General features: G+C 40.4%; 1 protein-coding gene across 6 annotated transcripts in view; it reads right to left on the bottom strand.

The window, feature by feature from the left end:
• The window catches only part of KLF12 (Kruppel like factor 12), a 246,936-nt gene that overhangs the window by 42,281 nt on the left and 179,933 nt on the right, over positions 1 to 24,722 (bottom strand). For 5 of the 6 annotated variants that reach the window (XM_027674538.1, XM_027674540.1, XM_027674542.1 and 2 more), the window contains one exon: positions 20,224 to 20,283. The exons of the other annotated variant lie outside the window; for it this stretch is intronic. In XM_027674538.1, coding sequence (XP_027530339.1) covers positions 20,224 to 20,283 — 60 coding nt within the window. The remainder of the gene's footprint in view (positions 1 to 20,223; positions 20,284 to 24,722) is intronic. 6 annotated transcript variants of the gene reach the window in all.

Consider the following 24,722-nt stretch of genomic DNA (forward strand, 5'->3'; position numbering starts at 1 on the left):
AAAGTAGCTGAGCAGATTCACCAAAGTGGGTGAAATCCTTGATCCTAAGTTGAACTTCCATGAAAACAGAATCATATTCCTTTCTGTTCATAGGTCAAAGAAATGCTGCCAGAGCCAAAGAAAGGGACAAAGAGCACTTTCTGATTTTAAATTAGGGAGTGCTGCACGGATAGGCACAAGTGTCTCTATATATCTAGCTAAAATGTTGTTCTCAAACACAAAGTGTGTTTCCACATTTAATTGACTAAAACCAAGAGGTCAAAATTTGAATTGATGAAAATTAAAATAGTATTGAATGACACAAGTGAGAGAAGGCTGATTGAAATATAACCTTTTATACAGAGAATGGAAATACATAAACTTTTGCCAATCAACAGTTATATCAAGGCTCTGGAAGTAGGATGCACCAGAGATGAAAAGACATAATGATCCTGTAATGGCAATAGGTCTCTCTTCTGAAAGCACACAAAACCAAATATTAGGGCACAGTATTTCAAGCCTGTGGGTGCCACGCTGAGCCCAGCCCTGCTCTGCTCCACCTAATGTCTGTCCTCTTTCCTCTTCCCATCTACAACCCACCAAGGAGAATGAGGCCGTTCCATGCAAGCCATAGATTAGGGATGGGACATTCTCATACATTCAAGTCAGGATAGTCTGTTACCTTTTCTGCTTGAAATGCCATACTTCTACTGCTACAAGCATGCAGTGGGATTTTTAATGTCTTCAGGCACTGAAAGGGATGTACTGCTTTATGCTGTGGCTGTGCTGTGAGGAAGCTTGCTTCCCAGTCCTCACGAAAACATGAGAGTGGGAGCTTCTGCCTGTCCCACAGCAGGAGAGCAGAGGTACCTGGTCTCATCAACAGTGTTTATTTACATAGGACTGTTGTCCTCCTTTTAGCAGTGTCTGCGTTAATTCTCAATTTTCACTTGTGATGAGAAAATTTTAATCTGAATTAATATAGTTAGATTACATGTACACAAAAAAAAGCACTTACTAAAAATCAAAGATACTTTTAGAAGTTTCCATTATTACCGCTGAAATGAAAAGCAAAAAAAGCAGTACCATTGCTCTGAGGCATTTTCCTCTACTATTGTTTTCAGAGATACATTAATTAAATGCCATTCCAAAAACGTTAACAGCTTTAAGTCTCGACTCTAGATGGCAGCAGCCTCCTTTAGATTTTGGTTTTCTCCTTCCTTAGTTTCCTGGTCTTTGTTCCTTAACCCTCCAAACAATTCCACCCTTCCTTCTCTTCCCCCAAATAAAGACTTCAGTGCTCCAAGCTGCACAGTTTGGGGAAGATGACCAGAAGGCATTTTCACTAAAAGGAATCAAGCTACTCCCTGCAGTGAAGCTACAAGGTTCTTCAAAGCATACAGAACAATGGAGGCCTTAAGTGGGAAAAAAGAAAGGAAGATTTTTCCCCTCCTCCTTCCCCTATCAGTCACCTGGAGAAATGTTGGAAAATAGTGCTTCTTTTTGGCTAAACACAGCCCCTCAGAAAGGAAAAGGCAAAGGACAAAGAAAAAAAGAAGACACACAGAAGAAATGGGAAAAAAAGGTGCCATTTCATAATGAATTTGAACTGGGAAAAAAGTCTACCTAAAGAATATGGCTTTAAAGCATTGAACAATTTTACAAATCTCTCTCTTTGGACACGGTGTACTGACACTATGCTGGTGGAGTCTATTAGATGAGCCGAGGCTACTTTATGCATCGTAAAACTTAACACATAAGGAAAGCTATTGCTCAAGCAAAAACACCTTGTCTGAATGCCTCTCCTTTTCTCTTCTAATATTTACAGTTAGTTTTGCCACTCAGTCACCAGTCTTGGCAAGTATGTCCTTTCCCCATTCTGTTGCTAGTGTCTTGCCTCCAGCTCTCTAGGATTTCTCATACGTTCTTTGTCATGATTACATCTCTGATATCCACATGAATAAAACTGAAATACAGAAATACCTTATACAGAAATTTCTAAAAGTCCATGCCTGCCTAATTCCTTAACATTTGTAAACAGCTGCAACTGAAGGCTGATTCTGTGAGCCCTCAAACACACAAGACACTTTATTTGGCAAACAATTTCAGTTCAGCTGGATGAGTCCCCGATGTGAAGTTTCCCATAAATGCGTTTTAAAAAACACATACTGTCAGCATTTTGAGGATTCCCATATACATGTGTTGCCATGGTCTTAGCTCTACTGGTCAGGACATACAGGGACATCAGAGAGCACTCAGGAAACAGCCTTTTGGAACAGCTGCAGCTGGGAGGTACTTAAATGTGGTGCTCTAACAAATCAACATGTTACGTTCGGGCTATCTTCACAACTCATGGACTTCAGTTTTCTGTATAGAAACCACACAATTCAGTCCTCTACATGCCAATTTGAGGCCCCAAAAATCCAAAGGCTGGTGAGGCTGAAGTGTGGACCTAGCTGCCTTGCTATGAGGCATATACACATGGTCTTGTGCAATGATACAGGTTACAAAAGCATAGAAAACTACAAAAGATATCTTCATCCTCACCTTTCTGTAGGATAGGAAAGGAACAAGAGAAAAAAGGATTCTGAGAAGCATTTTAGACTAGCAGACTAACACAAAGTACCAAAAGAAACATATAAACACATAAGAAAAAAAAATTACAAAATTTAACTTCTGAATTCATCTCCGACTCAGTTCTACTGCAAGATCAGACAATTACACGGAGTCTGAATACAGACCAGACCTGTTACTCGACCACCACTACCAATTATATGATCATTACATGATATTTCTCAGATTGTGATTTTACCACACACCTGAAATGATGCAACCACAGGTATCTAATAAAGGCAACAGTTTTGCTTTCTCCCCTCTCTGTTCCAAGCCACAGACACCTCTACCCCTAAGGAGAAGCAGATTAGGGAGCTAATGTGTGCCAGTGCTGTCCTCAGTATGACTGACCAGAACTCAGCTGAACTTGGGTACCCACACAAGAGAAGTGGTGAATACCCATGACTAGGAACAGGGACTACACCTGAACCATTAGATTTGTCCATTCATCTCTGCCATCAAGTTATCCCTGCTACTTGTGGAAAAGGAACTAACATCACCAAGTTACATCACTGCTAAAGGACTCAAACCCTAAGTTAACAAATGAAGACTTCCATCCACATATATAACTGAAACATCCCAGATACAAAGTGTCTTCTAAAGAAAAGACCATGCTCACACTATCCCAATGCTTTTTAAAGAAAAGTCCCAACTACCCCCCACTGACATACACAGTTCTGCGTTGTGTGTGGGTAAAAACCCCTGAAATTGGTGGATCTAAATGTTAAATCCTGCTAGTGGATCCAAATGGCCAAACTTGCGTCCACATGAGACACCATGAAAATTAAAGATGTTCTCTGAAGGTGCAAGGCTTGTTTGCATGACTGCACTTGCACCCCGGGATAAAAATCTTTGCTTTTGTGTCTGACACAGTTATGACTCAGAAATGACACGTGAACCATGGCCACTTTAAAAACTGGGTCCAACACGATTTATGAGAGCAGCAAAAATCACCAGGGGTCTCACCTTAGGACTACGGTAATGAACAATTAATTTTTATGCTACTAGAGGGAGCAAAAAGAGAGCAAACAAAGCAGTAAACCTTCATCTTCCCTTTATTCTCAATTATTATCAGGTTTATCTATAATTCATAGGTTTTACTATGAGAATCAACATAAAATCTGAACAGAGTTCAGATTTATGAATTTATTCTCTCAATACCCAAGTGAGTCCGATGGACAACGTTACTACCATTTTTCAGACAAAGGAATGACACACAGAGTAATTAACTGCCCAATTTTTTAATTCTTTTTTTCTTTTTTTTTTTTTTAACAATAGAAACAGAAATATGGAATGGAATGAAATGCTAAATATGGGTGATTGAGGCATCCTTAAAAAGCATAGCATAAGAAATCTATGATAACCAGGATGGCATATGGCAGGTAAGAAATCATGAGTCACTGTTCCATATACCTAGTGAATGCAAAGGTGTATGTGATTCAAGATAACTCATCCTTCAAACTCCATTCTCCTGGCTTTCCCCAGGTGCTAAGTTTTGGTATTTAGGATTAGAATTCACATAATTTTCAAAGATGGATTTTCTTCTCCAGGATGGTATCTTCACCTTACATCTCCACTATATTTGTTATATCCTCTTCAAAACGCCTTCTTTTTCTCTGTTCTAACTAAGTGGTTTGCTTAGACTTCTTTGACGACCAAAGGAAAGACAGACCCAAGGAGAAACTGGTAATTCCTGGGATAATTCACCTCATGTGTCTTAAGGCATGTATGTTTTAAAATGGGATAGAGAAGCCCACCTCTCTCCATTAAATGCAGAATGAACTCCACCGATGAAAGGAGTCGTACCAATATTTATTTATCCATGGCTATATCTTTAGCTGCTACACTGAAGGCAACAGGTATGGAGGTTTGCAAAATGTCCTTAAGATCAGAGAAAAAGAGAAGGAAAAAAAAAAGACTTATTTGTTTTACAAGTTGTTACATTGCTCAACAAATTGCTTAGTCATTTGTCTACTCATATTTACCATATATGTGTACTTATGAAAATGTAGTCTGAGTGAGGGACTGGAGAGGGTGTCTGGAGGCAACACAGAGCATGCTCATACACCCTTGACTTTAATGTATTAGACTTGTAATGAGGGACTAATTTGGTTCTAAGCACTGGCTTGGCAGAAACAAAATACTTATAGACTATTAATAGAGAAACTTTTCATAGAAGCTGTGACCTTTATGACTTAGCATGGCTTACAGCCCTACCTCTGTTACAATTAAACAGATCCTTACTGCAAAGCAACACATTTCTGGGGTTTTTTTTCCCCCAATTATAAGGACAAGACTGCTAAAGTAGAGCAACATTTTAGTACCCGTACTGATGCAAATCCCTTCTGCAGTATGGAGGTGTACTGAAACAGTGTAGGGGGAAACACAGGGTTGGTTTATGGCACTGTGAACAATAATGTTCCCTAATGTTCTGCAAAAATCTGTTGTTCCATCTTTAGTCGAAGGCCTATGGAGATTTAAAGACAATGATCTCTATGCTGTGATAATAAAACCAATTAATATGAGAAATTATTATCGGTCACAACGTTACAGTGGAATTAGGGGAGGAGGGAGAAGTGTATTGCAGAGGTTACTTCTCTCACTTCCAAGTCAGACATATATAACAGGTTTCTAATGACTTTGAGTATAATTACACATTTAAAATCAGTATTGCAAATGTCTGATGGAAACCAGTTATGAAACACATCAAAGAGGACAGTCCATTTACTATTTCACTCTTTATTTGCCAAGCCATGTGTCAACAAAAATACTAGTTGTTAAGGTCACTGAGACTAGAAGAACCACAGAAAAAAATGTATCAGGATAATTTTTAACTTGAGTGGTGAAAGTCTAAAACTCAGGAAAAGATGTAACACAAAATACATATTTTCATTTTTAAACACATGAAATCAACTTTAAATCGTAAAAGATACTTATTTGTCTGACTTCATCTGGTCATTGCTGTAGCTCACAGCAGCACACAGAATATCAGCGAAAGGACGTACAGTCTTAAAAGCACAGGTGCATGAGATTAAACAAAATGTAAAAAGACAACAAATTAGTTCCCAAAATACAAGCTAAAGAGATATTTGGAAATAACTGTAACAATTTGTACAGTAATCCTAGCTCTTCCCGGCACTGTGGAAATGAGGAGCTCTATAGGGATGTGCCAACAGTTCAAGCAACAGAACAGCAACGAGCATAATTTTGTCATACCTAAAAATGAGAGAGTTGAACAAGCTACCATCTCATTAGAAGCAAATGGTGAGAGCAGCTAAATGACTGGTATTTCAGCAGTTTTATGCTTTGCAACTATTTTTGCCACAAGAAATGATTTGTAGTGATGTTCTGAATGTAAAGAGTGACAGAACAGTTCATGGTAAGCAAGTTTCTTTAATTTATCCTATTCTTAGTAACAGATTCAAACGATGGCAGATCTAGAATTAATATGGTCTCAAGAAGAGAGAGCAGAGTGAAAAGGTTCCCTGTGAAAATTATTTCAGCCACATCTTTGACAGCTGACCCACAACCATATTACCCCGAAAATGTCAAATCTGTGAGATAACCGAGGAGAGATAGTAGAGCTCTGCACAGCCAAGAACGTAGCGATAGGAAGTGACTATTCACTATTTTTTCCAGGAACTGCGGACTTAAACTGAGCAGAGGGAAGAACTTTTTTTTCATGCAACACATACCTAGAACTCACTGCTACTGCATACTGCATAGGACAAGACCATAAATGAGCTTAAAGGAGGATTAGACAAGTCCACAAAGGGCAAGGCCATATATGGATATTACACATTATGGTATAGAAATAGCCTCAGAGGCTGAGGTTCAGAAACAACTAGTTTTTTTCTATGCTATGAAGTAAAATATGAATAGGAGGAGGGGAAGGACATAGGGTATTCCAGAGGAAGAATCACAACAGCAACCTTGTTTTTCTGCTCTTTTGGTAAACACTAGGCAGGTTACTGGATTTGTTTGGCCTCAGTAGGAAGAATTTTAGACTTTGGTCAGTTGTTTCTATACACACACTAGTGAAATACGCCCTTTTGAAACCAGCTCTTGAATGCCAGCTTTAGTGAAGGCTGGTTCTTATGCCAGCAGGATGACCTCCCAACTTTATATTGCTTGGGGTGCTTACAAACAAATGGCACATGCAACAAATGGCAGCTTTAAGAAAGGCAGACCAAATGAAACACATGCTCAACAGAAAGGAAAAGGTTCTACTTGCAATATTCAGGCTATTCTTCAGTCCAACAAGGCAGGGCTCTTCACTGTACACTGTTCATTGTTTTGTGCAGGTCAAATCCAGATGACAAACTGATGAGCACAGTACCATTTCCTATTCAAGCATATTTCATAGTCCAAAAAGAACATGCCAGTATCATCTAGCCCAGGAGGCAGGTGTAGGGAGCATGGAGGAATATCTAAGGGCATGGGAAGGTGGTGAGTAGGCTTCTCAGTCTCACTGCAAGAGGCTAGAGGAAGGGTGAGGAGCAGAAAAAAAAATGGACATTTATGTTCCTGAAAGCATACTGTAAGCAGCAACAGGCAATCTGAAAGCTTGAGAAGTGGCAGAGATTTCAAAAGCTAGCTCAACAGAAGCAGTCTCCTTGATCTTGTTGTTAAGACAGTTATCTCCAAAAACACCTCTACTCTAAGAACTGGCTATCTTAGCTACTTTTGCTCATCAGGTCTGATGGTAGAAGTAACAATACTATGGAAACTACCTGAATTTACTCAATTGAAATCACTGTAGGGTTTAGCGCTTGTACCAAGATTATACACAGTGATATTTAATGACACTACTGTGACACAGCGATAGAGGGGGTGGCTCGGAAAGGGGAAATGAAAAAAAAATTTAAAAAAAAAATCAAAAACCCTCCACAAAATTGCCTGAGTAATTTTTATGAAATGAAAATAATTTACCCAGCCGTTTTACAGAAAAAGAGAATTATGCCATTAATCAGCACTGCTGGATAATTACACTGTACACAAGGCCTTGCTTTTAGGAAAAAATATAAGCTAATAAAGACAGTCAAACGATTGGTAGTGGCAGGGCTTTTGGGACATAACAGAGACACAAAGCTAAATAATTTAAAGCTAAGGAGTATAATGACTGTGAAACCAAATTATTTTAAGTTTACATTAATTTTCTACCCAATTATATATCTAACATTAAATCCAAAAGCTAGAGAATTCCTCTCAGCTGCAAACAACCAGAGACAATGAGAAAGCCAAGGGGATGTGATCTCGAACATGACCAGACTCTGAATGTGTCCTCCCAACTGCTGTGTACATCCTTAATATTCAGAGATCTCCTAGAGAATTAAAGCCAGTTCACACTTCTCCCCAGTTACTGTCGGTTCAAGTAAGGTCTCTCCCTTATACGGTCAACTGCAGTCAATCAATTTGCTTTGCAGTGCCTTTTTGCACCTCTCAAGCACCGGCAGCAGATGGCTCAGCCTGGCTGTAGCACTACCACATTTGTAAGGGAGAAACCAGTGAAAAGTTAAACAATGTTGAATTAACAATGAAAATGAAGCCTGGTGTGTAATGACAGTGTTTCATTACGCTTGCGTTGTAAGCAACTTAGCCCTAATTATTATTGACCTTTGGCAATACTGCATCCAAGTAAAATGTGCTATCTTAAAAAGCACAAGTATACTGGAAGGCAGACAGTGTTTCTGAGTGTACTCATAAATAAACCAGACAGTTTCCCTTCCTGTGTTAGGGGTTTACCTTACAGCTGAGTTTTCAGCATTCAGCAGTCACCCTTATTTTGTGTTTGCGCAACAAACAATACAAAAACAATTTGATATAGTACACCTGGCAAGTTATTATTATTATTACTTCTATAGCACCCAAAAGAGCATTAGGTACTTCACAAAGTAGTTAAAAAGACAAACTATGTACTACAATGAGCGAATACTCAGTGAAACAGTAGAAGTACACAGGGTGGAAAAACAGGAGGTGGTGTAACAGGAGGAAGTATACTGGTTACAGGAATAACATTAAACAGTTACTAATCTGGGGGACACAAGGTTCAGTGCATGTTGCCTCTTCTTATTCTACACTGAATTCAGAGGAATCCCTGTGACTGGACATTTTATTAGCATGCTTTCCAAATCCACTGTTTTTTAATAAAAGTGTTGTTTGCTTGCATTAGCAAAATGTTAATCTGCATTTTTTTGTGTGAAGGTTTTGCAGCCTGAAAACAGATATATTTAAAAGTCTTGTCAGTTTGAAAGTTAATATGCCTACTAAGGATTCAACAAACAGCAGCTGCAGATTTTGAAACTTTCACTGATTTCACAGTGATGGCACAAAAGTCCGTGACTTTGGGCCAAGATGCACTAGGCCAAACGCACAGGAGCAGCTCTTTTCCCTACACGCTACATAGCAGACCAACAAACCACATCGTGGGACTCTGCACACTCACATCACGAGCAAGAAGAACTCACTACCGACTTGTTTCTCTCACTTGCTCTTCTTTTGATTTTTAGGGCTCACTGTTTAGGGAACTGTGCCCTCCGCTTGGCATAGCTGATCTACATAGCATAGGTGCTATGATGCTGTGTGAGCCTGTGGCTACCATGTACCTCCGTGTCCCGGAAGCTCTTCCCTTTCTTCTGCAGGAAAGATTACATCATCCTTCACCTGCAGCACAGTGGGGACAGCTCAGGGAGGAGGCAGAACAGAGAAAGGTGAATTTAAAAGAAACAACCAGGAAAAACTACAGTGCTCATTACTAAATCCATCTACCAATTCAAAACCAATTGCCACGCAGTTCCCTGCACTCTGGGCAACCACATACTGTCCAGAACAAAGCATGCTGTTGGCACCTCCAGACTATTAATAATAGTAAGGTATGTGCTGCAACACGAGGGAGAGCTGTGAGGGGTAGCACTTTACAGGGCTGGAGAAAGGAATGATCTGCTTCAGGCTGCCTGCCAAAGGCACTGGAAAACTTGACTTTCTGGGGGGTGCCCAAGGATGTTTTTCTCCTGCCTGCAGTACTCTTTGGAGGGCTTTTGTCCAGTCGAGGCTACACTGAGCCAAATGCAGGTGGGAAGTATCCCTGCTCATTCTCCAGCCTCCCCAAGTGGTACTGCTGCTTCCTGATGAAAGCCACTGGGATCCCTCATCACCCTACAGATAAAAGCATCCTGCTCTGCCCATGGGGCTTAACAGAAGTCACTAGAGCCACAGCTGAGAGTCTGAGAAAGAAATCGTTCCCCTTAGTCCTGTAACCCAACGGTAAGAAAGAGGAAGACTGGAGGCTGCTAGAGGGACTATTCAGGTTTGTCCAGGACCCATTGAAAATGTAAGGATTAGGATGGTCTCCCAAGAAACACAGGAAAGAAGAGAAAAATTCATAGAGTTTTGACCTCACTCCCTGCTAACAGCCTCATATACCAGAGGTTTTGGAAGTGGACAAAAACAGTAAACCAGTATGAAGAAAGGAAGGGGCACAAGGGGAAAAAAACCTGAGAAGCTAGTGTCCATTGCACCACTGCAGTGGTGTACCATTTAGCATGAGGACACATACCCAAGGGAAGTAAAGTGTGTATTCATGAACAATGGTCGGGTCTTGCACCACCTTTAGGTTTGCACACACACAGTGTATCCCTGAGATGAAACCTCTGCTAGGGCGCTTCCTCCCCGACAGATGACTGACAAACTGTGGCACAACGCACAGAGAAACAATTGTTGGCTTAGTCAAAAGGATTGCAGATGATAGCTGCTAGAAGCATTACTAAATATGTTGATGTTTCATAACAGTTTGATCTCATTGCTGTTTGTGTTTCTGTTTTGTGTGTAGCAGGAACAGCCAGGCAAGGTGATGCTTGCTGCTGTGCAGATCTGCTGCAGCAGAGCTGATGGAAGCTTCCCAGTTCACTTCTTCCAACAGCCTCCCCTTGCTGTGGAGATGCGCTGTAGTGTATTGAGAGTCCAGCTCCCTACAGAAGTACACACAAGAAACTTATACCTTGTCTATAAAACCTTCAGCTTTCAAACCACTAGCACTGAGTCTACAAGCAGAAGTAGCAATTTGGCTTCTATGTGTACTGAGCAGAGACAATTTGACATATCATCTATTTTTCAGAGAACTGAGGCTACCACGTGTCTATCTTCAAGCATCAGCCTTCCTCACAAATACAAACATGCAGTCATAGGGTTTCCAGGGACACGTTATCTCACATTATGGTATATGCCAAGGGGTTAATCTAAGTCTTGGAGATATGTTTTGAAACTGGTTTTGCTAAGACACTGTCATCTAAATATAACTTTGGTTCATAAAAAAAAATAAAAAAATAAATGCCTTAGGAGTTCCCTCTGAAAAAAAATGGCTCTTTGAGGCCATCCTGAGAATTCCTGGAAGTCTTTCATGTGTTCTAAAAGTCATCCCTGTGAAGCCCTGCACAGTCATCCCTCCCCACTGCAGGCACCCAGAGAACGCAGAGCCTGCATGGCTCCTGCTCCAGTTGCCCCCAGTCCTACAGCTCAAGACAGCCCTTCCCAACCAGAGTTAACTCTCTGCCCAAATAATTTCCACGTGACTTTGCAAGCTACTTATTGTAGAGAAAAGCTTAACTGAATTATCACCTCATTCCAAACTAGTTTCTATACAAATAAGAAAGCCCGTGAGCATAACACCTAAATTTATTGAAATGCTCACTTTCCTGCAGTGGTTGAGAGAGTGCATATTACTTTACAGCAGCTAATACAATTTTGCCCCTGTTCCTACAAAGGACCAACCATGGTTTCTCCCTAAGAGGGAGTGCATCTCTGCGCTCACGCAGCCGATATTCTTCCAGGACTCTTTATTACCATTTTCCCTATGATGGCTGCCACAGATGAGCTGTTCTGCACAGATTTTCTGCTCAGTACAGGGGGCTGGGGAGGGGGGCGTTAATTATACAGCAAGATGGAGTGGGGCCAGGCAGCCCCTCTGGTGCACCATCTCCTCCATGCACAACCTTCTTCCTGCTGCTTTGCAGCTACAAGGATCACCTGTTGGTCTTGGCACTTGCCCAAGCTGGGGCCTAGCGGAAATGACAGAATCAGATAGAAATGAGAGCCAGCTCCTATTCCAGCTACCCAAATGAGGGAAATAAGAAAACAGTCAATGGCAACGAGATCTACTTGCTGCACGTGGGAGCCAAGAGGGGGTGGGGTAGAAGGAAATGGAGAAAGAAGGGGTATATATTGAAAAAAAGAAACAAATGAAAAAACAGAAACCCCCAAAATCCACTAAAAGGAAGCTTTTCTTCCTCCTGTTGTTCTCTTTTCATATTCAGCACAGCAAAAATATTAGGAGAGTTTTTCTCCATCTGAACACCTGCCAAGAGGGAGAACTAGCTGTGTTGTTCCTCCTCCTGCTGGAGATGTTAGATGGTTCCATCTCCCACATGAGGTATCTCAAAGGGATATTCAGGTACACAGCAGAAACAATCTGCCTTTTTCAGGCTGGCTCCTCTCTGTACTGCATGGTGACACACTGTTTCAAGAATTGCGTCAGGAATTCCCTTCTCCCACTACAGTGCTCAGCAAAATCTTTTACTTGATATTTGGGTGAGCTGCAATGTTTTGCAGTAGAAGAATTAAACACCACTCACCTCTCATTTTGTTCTTCCAGGCAGAAAAGGCAGCTAAGTAACCCAACAGAAAAGGTAACCATCGCTAATAGTATTTAAAGCAGAGGAATGCTGCCTTTTAAATGATAAAAATACAAACTAATTGTGCACTGCATTTCCATATGTAGTTTCATATGAGCCCTTGGAATCCATATTTACTCTAAGAAGTAACCATCCTACCATCCAAAATCTCTCATCAAATTTCTCCGGACCCTTGAGTTGAGTGACACCATAAATATATAGTCTCTCAAACACCTTATTAGGCTTTAAATGAACTTTTAAGATTTTTTTTGCCCAATAATTTTTAGAAAGAATAACAATAAAACAGGAAAAACCTAATTCTGAAAAGGAAGTTTCTCCCTCTCCGAGCAATGGAATGGGTCCCCAGAGCTTCCTTCTTCCTGAGAAACAAGCCATGAATAATCAATGTAGGGCCCAATTCCTCAATAAGCACCAAGCCTTTAAACACCCAGCATTCAGGAGTCTCTGTGAGTTTGGCCTTTAAACTGTACCACTCTTTGCCCTTCTCTCTCTGGTTTCCCTAGCGTTCTCTATTCTGTTCTTTCTAGCAACTAAGTAGGTAAGCAGAAGCAAAATTCGAGCAGTGGGAGCAAGCTGGAGCTAATTTGCACTTTATGAATTATTCAAGCCCTCCTGATTCCTGCACCTGCACTGAGGCAGGAAGCTTGCAAGGAACAGTCATTACTCTTCTCTTGGGTTTGCACAAGCTTGGTTATTGCTCAGATACTTTGTTCTGTAACTAAGGGCTTCAGGTCTTGTATTAAGCAATGGAAATGGGAGGAAAAAAAAAACCTAACCTCATGTTGTCAAACCCTTCTGCTGCCTCAAACCCAAGATAATCATTTAACCCATTCTGAGGTGAATTGTAGTGTGTATCAGACTGATGCTGAATTCATCTCACATACGCTAATCTGGATCAGAGCATCAGCAGAGAAAGAAGGAATGAGTGGACGAGCTAGTCTTGTCAGACATTTACTCTGCTGCATTAAACTGCACGTTTAAACTTCTCCCTAGCTCAGTAGAAAGTATTTCATGTGCATCAAGTATTCCACATAATAACTTGATCATTAAGGCATCCTTCTCCGTAGATATACCATAAATAAATTTTCTCCCGGGCATTCTGGTTATCAGGGGTTAGTTTAATACTATTGAAAGAGCCTATATTGTGCTTGCAACAGGGTGGATTTAACAAGCAAACAGGTCTTTTCCATCTCTATCTACTATTATCTTGGTAAAATGAATGTGACTGCAACTCCAGATATGATCCATGAATCTAAACAGCCATTAGGAACATTTGCAGAGAGGAGATACAAACCAATTAGCACTATGAACATTTTAAGATGATAGGTTTTTGAGCTAATATGCTAAGGCAAACAGAACTAAAAGTATTATGCAAATTCAAAGCAGCAAACACCATCTTTACTGTTTCTCACGTCCGCAGTTGCACAGAATATCTTTGGGTCTTATTAACATTGCTGTTACCAACTAGTCTCTGGTTAAAAGATCGTCTCATTAATCCCCAGAAGCTAAGCATCATGCTTTGATTGATCCAGTAAAACAGATCTGTGGTAACTGATAATGAAACCTCTTTAATCTCCTCTTCCAAAAAAATGAGTCAAACACGAGTGTTAAGCATTGAGAAAGGTACAGTCAATCCTTATCAAATCTTTGTTTTTCTTCTTTCTATGCCTAAAGAAGTTAATTCATTTTCCCATTGACGCAGAATGCATGATTGGTCTTGTGCTGCTCTTATCGCATTCCTATCCAATAATAGGTACTCTGGCTCCTTTTTAAGGTATTTTAATCGAGCATGTAAACATGTGTTATTCTCTGATGCTCCTTCATTCAGCATCATTAATCCCCAGCATGAAATCAATAGACTTAAAACTTTTAATCACGTCAAAATGCAACACAGAAATCCACAAATGACTTCAGTTCATCACACACACTGAATAGCCTGCAAATTGGAAACTGTGCCTTCTTTTTGCCTTGGGAATCAGCAAACCCTAAGCTAGTCTTTCACTGAAGTAACATGATTCTTTCTCCAAGAATCTGCCATTAGGCAAAAAAAAAAAAAAGTTGATAAACAAAACATGGGATTTTCTGTTTGCTCAGTCGTCTTTTTTCGTCCCTTGAGGTCTCATTGGCCTTATGAGAAACACTTTTTTTACTGCAACCTCTTGACAGTATGCACATTTAAAAAAAGTTTAAAAAAAATTACAGTAACTGGGTTACAGAATGTACTGGAGGTGCAAAAGAAGGGAAAAACAGCTTTGTGGTTGTTTATTTCCCCTTTTTAACAGCACACATTGTTTCTCTGCTTAAAAAGAATGCATAAGGGACAACAATCATAGGCCCTTTAAAAAAAATAAAGAAGAAAGAGAATTAGTTCAACTTTATATATGATTTCCAAAGCCCCTGGGGCATAGGAAGTGACAAGAATCTCTCTGTGGCTGAGATGCAAAAATTAAGGACAACCAGACCCATCCTTTGATTGGCAAAAGGGCAGAAACGGGTAAAAAGGGAAAAGGGAAAAAGAGCAGCACAGGACCAATCTAGACAATTGGAATATCATCTTTAATTCTACTACGTTAAAAAGCACTGAAAGCTTGCTAATTTGAAAGAAAAAAATACAGTTTGGAAAGTGAAATACATGGAGAAGTGTGGAAACCAGCATGCTGAAACCCTGATTTGGGTGACTTCCTAGGTCCATGACCACATTCCTACCCACTGTCCCATGAACAGTCCTAAACAGCATGTCCCTAAACCCATGAGGTCCTTCACTGGTAAGCTGGAGCTTCTCTGGCTACCAACCACAAGGCACGTGTTCACACACACCCATTCTGGTAACTGCCTGTTTTCCACCCACAGGCAGGGCCATGTCCTGAACATTGTCTGCATCTTGCAAAGAAGCCCCAAAGGGCAGGCAGAGTTCTGATGGTGGTAGCACCGGCAAGGTGTTGTGTTGTAGCCCTGCAGTCACCCAGAGAAGGAGCATCACCCCAGGAATAACCCGGCTATAAGGACGCAGAGTCTTCTGCATAAGTGTCCATGAAAGTGAGTCTGCTCTGCAACCAGGAATGCAAGAACCATGAGGCTAAAAGTTTGGGCAGAAAAGGGGGATCCTGGCTCCATACTAGAAATCTGGACACAGCTCTCTGAGGGGAACATTGAAAGCTCTATATCAGTAGCCACAACTGTTTCTGGCCTGATGTTGCTCCAGTGAATGGAGCCTACAGTCCCAGTCCTGTCCACACCCAGGCAGGATACAGGTTCTTCTTATCCACTGTCCTTCCCACCCCATGACTTCTGTGCTCCTGTCTATACAACAGCCCATATTCAGCAAGAATGGAGATGAGATACTCCACTGCTCCCCAAGTATCTCGTCTGATTAGGCCTGCACCAAGGATTCCAATGACTAAAACAACCCTGCGATGCTTGTGCTGAGAACCCACATCTCAGGTCTCCCACTTTGTTGACAAGCTAGTTAATGAAGCCCATCTGCAGAGGCGGCAATATTGCTGTTGCTGCTGCCAGCTTGTTCGTCAAAAGAATCATCTCTGCTCCACGGTTATACAAAAAGGGCTATGCAGATTATCTCTGAGGGAAACTGACACTTTTATTTCCTACTGGTTCCTTCTGTAGTTCATAACAACATACCTAACCTATATGGGCTGTATTCCCACAAAAGCACTTATGATCCCTAGGCCATCAGCAAAGTATACACCTAAACTAGATGGGTAGGGGCTCCTTTTTGGTTGCTCTGGAGACATGCAATTCTCTCCAGTGACTATAATAAGGAATTCAAGTGCTTTTCCTCAGAGGTAGATCAACCTGCAAAGCTTAACTTTAACATACAGGTAGAAGTTTGTGTTCACAGTGAGGCACCAGTGCTACTTGCTCATGGATTAAAAAAGTTTTGTGAGCACGTAACAGAGATGCCAGTGCCTCCAAGTGTAGCACAACTTAGTCTCACTACAGCTGAGAGAGGGAATGAAAATTTCATAGCAGGTATGACTAATCTGCATTTTACTGTAAGTATCCAGAGTCTTAGTGACCTCCTGATTTTGCAGTTTTTTCCCATTGAAAGTAATGTTTATGCACTGAGCTGCATGAAGCAAAAGTTGTAGATTAGGGAATTACTTCAAATGCTTTGGCTATACTAGATGCATTAATTTTTCATTACCTCCTTCATGAAAAAAAAACACAACAAACCAACAAACAAACAAAAAACCCAATAAAAAACCTGAGGTAAAACAAAAATATCAAATGAGGACATTCCAAACCAGGCAAAGAGCAGATCATGCATATCCTTCTGGCAGTGCTCTTGTTACCAGTAACTTCCTATTTATTATCATCATCATGACTCTTTATCCTTTTCTTAAAAACTATCCAGATTATCTCTGCAAATGTGGGTTTTTTTCCTGTTTGACAGATGCTAGATTCACTTTCGGCTGAAAGCAATCAAATTTTAGGCATAAGGAATACATTTTTTAAAGCCTGTGCTCTGTAGTTAACAATTTTGTCCTGGAAATAAATTGCAAGCACAGACTTGGGCCTTAACATTCTTACTAACTTAATGGGAATCCTAACAAGTCAAACAGTGTACTCTGCACTGCAATGCTTATTTTCTTTTTGAACTGGTGACAAATGAGAATGACTGCTTCAAACTAGTCTTACAAATGACAGAAATAAAACAGAACACTACAAATGTTTCTCTTTGAATAGTGGAGAGTCAAAGCAATCTAAGGTGAAAATGGTGTCCGGCAGGGTAATTCAGATCAGGAAAGTCATCCAACTCCATAGCAGCTTGACCCAAACATAGCCCCAGAGGCAGTGCTACAGCTGCCAGAGAGACAACTAGCCAAGAAGCTAGCGGAGGTGCAAGCCAAGAAGCCAGCCATGAACCCACAGGCCAATGCAGGAAAGCTATATTCCAGAATTTGGCATCTGGGTCCTCCAGCTGCCAAACATCCCCATCTGGCTGGGCCTGTGGACAAGGTGTTAAAAATAACAGGGGTAAATTATACAAGAGCAAAAGAAGTACCATTTGCAAGACACCAAGGATGGAGAGGCATGTTGTGCCTGCCAACACATGAAACTCACACGTATTATCACTTTGTCCTGGTGGATCAAGGGAGGCAATATGGACAAAATGCTCAACATTTTATAGGAGATGAAGAGTTAGATGCGCATGAACCGAAGCAACAGTCCCAGCCTGTGGCCATCCACAGAGGTCAGCAGATGTAGAAGATTTGTGTGGAATTGCTTTTGAGTAAAACTTAACAGCTTTGAGTAGAACCCAATCAAAAAAAAAAAGGAAAAAAGCCTACAAATAATGTTTCTTCAAGACTTTGTGATGCATTCTGTTCCTCACAAAAGAAATCAAGAATCTAAGAATATTTCTGAACTTTCATAACTAGAATACCATAATTTTGAGTTTAATTTTATGGAAGGATAACTCTCTTCCAATTTAGTGGAAAAAGATAACTTTAGTAATACAAAAATTGAAAAAAAAACCAAATCCAGGTAGGCATAAAATTTAATTCAAATGAAATATATCCACTCATATAGCTGCATTTACTTGTAGCCGAATTCACTTCTGACAAGCAGTTACTGTTCCTAAACTGCTACAGTGCCGTATCCCAAGAAACGGGACCAGCTGTGAGGAATAAGGCCAGTGTCAGCAGTATTAAGTGCAGGGTAAGAATTCATACTTTCAAATAATACACTGATTTAAATATTAATCTCATTGATCTAATTTCCACCTTTCACTCTACAGACAGATTCATATGGTCTAGATAAGGTTTGACAGATGCAACTTTCTTGATCAATTTGGTCCTTTATTTTAAAAATACATAAAGCCCCTATAGTTCTCTTCCAAATTTCTGTTTTTATTAGAATCTATTTCCCTTGCCAAATATTACACTTCAGTCTCATCTCACTCCAGTCACAGTGCACTAACTTTCAGCAGTTTAAAACTGCTACTTGAGATTACAGAATTACAGAATCAACTGGGTTGGAAAAGACCTCTGAGATCACCAAACACCTCCTTGTCAACTAGATCATGACACTCAGGGCCACGTCCAGTCTCTTCCTAAACATCTCCAGAGACAGTGACTCCACAACCTCCCTGGACAGCCATTTCAATGCTCAACCACTCCTGTGTAGAACTTCTTCCTAACGTCTAACCTAAACTTCCCCGGCTCAACTTAAGATTGTGCCCTCTTGTCCTACTGCTGGTTGCCTGGGAGAAGAGACCGATCCCCACCTGGCTACAACTCCTTTCAGATAGTTGTAGAGAGCAATAAGGTCTCCCCAAGCTTCCTCTTCTCCAGGTGACTAATGCCATCTTCATACACATCTCACTATGCACGTTTTTCAGGGGGGGGGCTTCATTAGTAGGATCTCATATTCATTACTATGATTTGTGTACACTCTACATGTAAATCCATGAGTAATTTTTTAAGCAAAATATTGACAACATTAAAAAGGAATAAAAAATTAACAACATAAACTTCCTTCTTGAAAATGCTTTCTGTAGAATGGAAGCTAATAGAATCGGTGATCACACAAAATACTATAGTTCATTTCAGCTAAATAAGCCTGCATTAAAAATAGTATCTGAAATATACATATATTTTAGAAACACAACATTTTGGGAGACTACTTGGCTCTTCAGAATAATTTCTGAAGTTGCGCTGATAATTTCAATCAGATCAAAGAAAATTCTAGGAATTTTTAAAAAATAAATGTATCGTTTCAATTTCATAGCCAAGGAAACCTTAAAAGGTTTGTATTGGCTTTAAGAGAGAAATTGTTCCTGCTGCTTCTTTGAAAATGTTTGAGTAATAAGATCCTGCAAAATTTAATATAAATATACCAGTTGTAACGTAATTAACTGCAAATTGGAGATAGGAGTAGATTTAGGGAATGATTTCTGTATTTGACTACTCATTAGCAATTTGAAAGTGTAACTGCTCTTAAACATGACTTCTTCCTAATTTTATTATGAAGCTTAGCTCTACTTATAAATGTGAAGAATTTGATTTATTCTGCAACTTATTTGCTTGTATTGAATGTGCGAAGTTGTTTTTCCTTCTCTACTCCACAGGCACACAGATTACTAAGGATAAATAAAGCAGTGAGTTGATGGGTTTATACCTGTCACACAATGACTGTGACTCAAAAGGAATCTTCTGAGGGGCCCACAAAACAAATGAAAGGAGGAGGACAAACAAGCAGCAAGACTGAGAGTGGACATTTCATTGCACGCTATTTTAAAACCCAGTAAAACAACAGCAATTAATCCAACAAAAACAGAAACTTATCAGCTTTGGTATGTCCCTGCTGTCACACGACATCATTTCTACTTGGGCAAGCACGGTGAACCTGAAGGCCCTTATGGCATCACAACACTTGCTGAAACCTCCCAGTCACCCTCACATTGGACTGGCATATAAACTCTGCACCCTAAAGCAGGACATCTACTAGGCACATTACACAGTAAGGTTCTAAAATTCCGCCCTCCTTGAAATAAAAGCGAGGAGATGAGAGCACTTTCTTCACGTTACAGCTTTGCTTGCCAACTGTTTCGTGGTAACTGGCAATGGCCCATTATAACATGAGCTACACTGATTCACATTAACTTTGGTACTCAATTCCAGTAGACTATTATGAACCTTTTTAAACTATATTATTAAACATGAGATAAGACAGGGTTTTTTTTTCTATTCTTGTATTTCAGACATTTGGATTTGGAAGAAAAAATAAAAATGCAGCTTTCCCACCACCCTCCCAGCCCCAAAATATAAAACTCAATTGGAAAACTCAACTTTGGACCTTTTCTAGCCACAGATATTCCCCCAGTCATGACACAAAGAGGGAAAGAAACCTGAAAAGCACTGCTACTAGACTTTGTCAATAAAACAGAATATTATATAATACACAATAAAATGCTTCATACCTGGAGTTGAAAAAACGAAAAGGGTTAACAGCTGACCTGGCACAGCCCCACATGCTCTCTCTGGAAATTGAACACAGACAATAAGGAATTTTAAGTTACCCTAAACAATCGAAGGGGACTTAGACAAGCTTGAGCAACACTTACTGCAAAGTAAGTAAGGCACATAGCCTCAGTGTGGAAGGCATTTTAGGATTTTCTCATTCACTTAAAACTCTTCTTAAACTGAAACTGCTCTGTAGAGGTCCCAGCTAATGATAAGGAAGTCATTAGGAGCTCTGCGATTAATTTGCATGGGAGCAGAGTCAAAGCTTAAGGGTCCATGTGTCACTCAGTCGTAATTCTGGATCATGATGGATCATATTTTCTTATTAAAAAATAATCAGTGACCAAGAGGTAAACATTAACAAGAATCTACAGCAGACAGACATTGCACGAAGAGTAAATAGAGGCTGGACCGAATGTCTGCTCCCAGAATTCTGCTGCATAAGTAATATTATTCCCAACACATCACTGGAAAAACATAGGCTTTAATGCCTTTTACTTGAAACTGAGACTCCAGCGAAAATAGATAATCTTCTAGAATATTACACAAATATACAGTGTCATAGCTGTATAAACTCCTATGCTGGTTGAGATTTGGACTATGTGAAATGTTCCTTTTCACTGACAAATTCTGATCTACTGCATGTGCTCAAACAAGAAGCATCATACAGCTGGTTTTTGGTTCCACCAGGTTAGGGCAAAAAAAAAGAAAAACCTGTAGAAAGCCAAGAACAGGAATAATCCCTTTAGTCCTTTCTGTGGTTGAGACCTCAAATGTGCTATGAAATTAGTCTGAGGCCAACGCCCAAGAAACTAGCAAAAATATTACAGTAACAATACGAATCATAAAAAAAAGGTTTTGTACAGTAGCAGTTGAATGCATTTGCACTGAAAATGTTTTGGATCTTTCATCATCATGGCTAGGCTTCGCGAACGAAGATTTGGGAAGGGCACTACCCACGTTTCTTGCAAGCGCGTTGGTGGCTAAAAGGCCAATACGAGATAGACATGTCCAGTTGCAAAAGGCACAGCAGAAAGACTCCTTGGGTGGTATATTCTGCAAGGCACGATTCTTTCTGCGTTCTCTTTTCTCCTCAAGGGTGATCCTACATGCCTTCTCAAAAGCATCAGCAGCGTTAAAGACAGTGTGTCTCCAGACCTCCCAATTGGAGGCCAGAGTAGACCAGTTATGCTGATCTTTCATAATGCTCAAGTAAAATGGCCAGGTTGGCATAGTAATTGTTGAAAGTGAAAAAGAAATTTTCAGAGCAACTTCTCTTGATTTATATAATTGTACTTTCTACTGGATGTTGGAAACCTACAAATAATCTATTTTCTCTCTAGATTCTGCACTGCATATTTTGCACTGCTCAGACTGCCTTGTTTCAAGTGTAAATATTTGCTTTCTTTACTGTTTTTGCCAGTTGTTAGATACTAAATTTCTGATAATGACAAAAATATGCTATGTAGATGACAAAATGATGTAAAGAATTTTTGAAGTCTAAGTTATTAGCTCTACCGTTGCCTGATACAGGGTTTTTTTCCCAAATTCTTTTTCCACTCTTCATGTAGTCTCTTTCTTCTCAGAAACATATCTCAGGTACCTGTACCACAGTATTACAGAATCACAGAATATGCTGAGTTGGAAGGGACCCACAAGGATCATCGAGTCTAACTCTTAAACCCTGCACAGAAGGGTTAAACTCTGCCCAAGAGTCACACCACGTGCCTGAGAGCGTTGTCCAAATGTGTCTTGAACTCTGTCAGCCTTGGTGCTGTGACCACTTCCCTGGGGAGCCTGTTCCAGTGCCCAAACACCCTCTGAGTAAAGAACCTCTTTCTAATATCCAACCTAAACCTGCCCTGACACAACTTCAGGCTGTTCCCTCAGGTCTTGTCACTGGTCACCAGAAAGAAGAGATCAGTGTCTGCCTCTCCTCTTCCCCTCAAGAGGAAGTTGTAACTGCAATAAGGTCTGCCTTCAGTCTCCTCTTCTCCAGTCTGAACAGACCAAGTCATCTCAGGTACAGATTTTATTTCACAGTTGTGTCAGTACCTAATCAAAGGGTACTGGGACAAAATCTCCCCGCTCCATCAGCCCTCAACTGAAAGCAATATGCACTGGAAAAGTGGTAACTGAAAACCAAAACACTGACTGTTCTCTTCCATGTCAATTAATTTAGAATCACCACTGTGTCTTACTGGAAAATTATTTATTCCTACAGTTGATATAAACAATAGATTACTCAGAAGTCATACCTCTTAATTTTGTACACTTCTTTTCATAAAGGACCCTTTTAAACAACTAAGCAATAGAGCAGACAAAAATACACTTGTTGAGGTATTTTCATTCTGAATCTTTATCAGTGGAAAATTTAGCAGACAATTAAAACTCTGCTTAGAACTTATGGTATCCACACACTGAAGGAAAAGACACCCAGACATTATCCAATCAACCTCACAGACACCTAAAACTTATTATGTTCCTCTCTCTTTGGCATGAAAGCCAAAGGGCTGTGGCCTCCCACTCAGTTTCTGCTCCAATCGAGAAATCATGGGGAGAAATAGCCAACCCTTGTCTTTGGGGCTTGAAGCTTATCTGTGCTAAGAAAATGGCTAAAACACATCTAACAACAGGTAATCAGCACAAAAGGGATCTTCCCAATCCAAAATAAGTGTAAGAGAAAAAACAAGAGATAAAGGACCACTCCTGGATCTCTCTTGCATAGAAATGTAGGTATCTAGCTTCCTGAGTTACTGCTGCAATGACTACTTTTTTATGCCATAGGTAGGTGGCTGCACCACTGCTGCTGCTGGCTGTCGCATTTTGAAACAGTGATGGCTATCAGGAAGAGGAAGAGCATGATCTGGGTTTTACAATAGGTAGAAATAGGTAAGCTCAGAACAAAGTACTTGATATCTTAATTTTCACAGTGGGAAAATTGGGAACGTGAGCCATTCTTTTTTTTCCAAACTGTATTTTAATGAACAACTACAAGTTAGAAGCCCAAGCTCCAAAAAGAGCAGAGATGACTCAAAGCCAAGTACCTATCTAGGAGGTCAGTGGAAACAGCTCTAGGAAGCTGGCTGCTCTGCAGCTGAACTTCAAAGCCTTTAACTCTGTGTTGACTATGCTGTGGGAGTGTTGAATGCTTTGTGCAGGTGCTCTGAAACACTGCTGGAGCCGATCACGTATTTCATAACCTCACAACACCTCCACCAGACCTCCCCCAAAGCAGGCAATCTGGATCTTGTCTTAAGTGCCTGTGCTATTATGGCTCACCTTGGTCCTGGGTACCTGCAGTACTTCACACATGTTGCTAACATTTGGGGATAGTGGTACCTCTATGCCATGCAGTACATTGACAAGGATGTACCAGTTATAGAACTGTGCGTACTTCGTAGTTTCTTTCAAGCGAGAGGAAACTCACATTTCATTATTCTGACTATGCTTTAGTTGTGGCTAGGAATCTCAGAAATGATGTGGTGATACAGACAGCAAGCAGTTCCGAAGCGGAAATACTGAGTGCAAAGGGAATCAACCTGTTCAGTGGGATAAATAATTTTCAGCAAATAATTTATTATACAACATTACCCTGCTACTGTGCTTTTGAAACTTTTATGATTGAGATTTCAGTCATTATTCCAGTTCCTCCTATGAACTTATTTATAAATTGTTTGACTCTTTGGCCCTGACAAGCTACAGATTATAGAGACAGCAGTGGTCATCAGTTCTTAAGATAAACACCATGGTGTCTTCTATGTCTATCTGACAGCATTGTGTGTCCCTGATTTATCATGCACTATCCCAGTCCTGTGCTAAATATTGTATTTTTCATGCAAATAATTGAGAGAAGTATTTTGACAAGACTGAGACTGCTGACTTTTAACATGTAAATAAATCAAGTATTTTAGTGCCTGATGTCAGCTTCTGGTCATTCCCAGCTTAATTTATTTTTCAAGCTCTGTTTGCAATGCTGGGCTTTTCTGCCAGCGGCAGATACTCTATACAGGCCTTAGGATGAGCACTTTCTAGGGCAGTGTCTGACCTCAGTACCTGCAAGCCTGCCCCATGACACCTGAGTGAGCGACATGGGCTAGGCAAGAGAGGTTTGGCCTTTGCTGCCTCCTCTGATCCACCCTGGTCTCTTTCTTATTTTCGTCCTGCCTCAGCTTTCGTATTTTCTTGCACCACTGTATCCTGTGGCAACTCAGTATATCCCAGAAGGACAAATAAAGAAAAATATGACCCAAAACTTCATCCTTGATGCATCTTTTGTCACAGCTCTAATGATGGAGGTGTACAGTTTGACCCTGAAATCTGTGACCATCATTACTCAGGATTAGATGCTAAAATATCAGTCACTGTGCTGCTTTAGTCCTTGTTTCAGCCTTCACTTCCTTTCATTTTGGCTGGAGTAATTTCATGTGTGTGGTGACTTTATGCTGCAAGTATC

Source organism: Neopelma chrysocephalum, unplaced genomic scaffold (genome assembly GCF_003984885.1).
Source record: "Neopelma chrysocephalum unplaced genomic scaffold, ASM398488v2 Primary Assembly neopelma1_25, whole genome shotgun sequence".
NCBI lineage: Eukaryota > Metazoa > Chordata > Aves > Passeriformes > Pipridae > Neopelma > Neopelma chrysocephalum.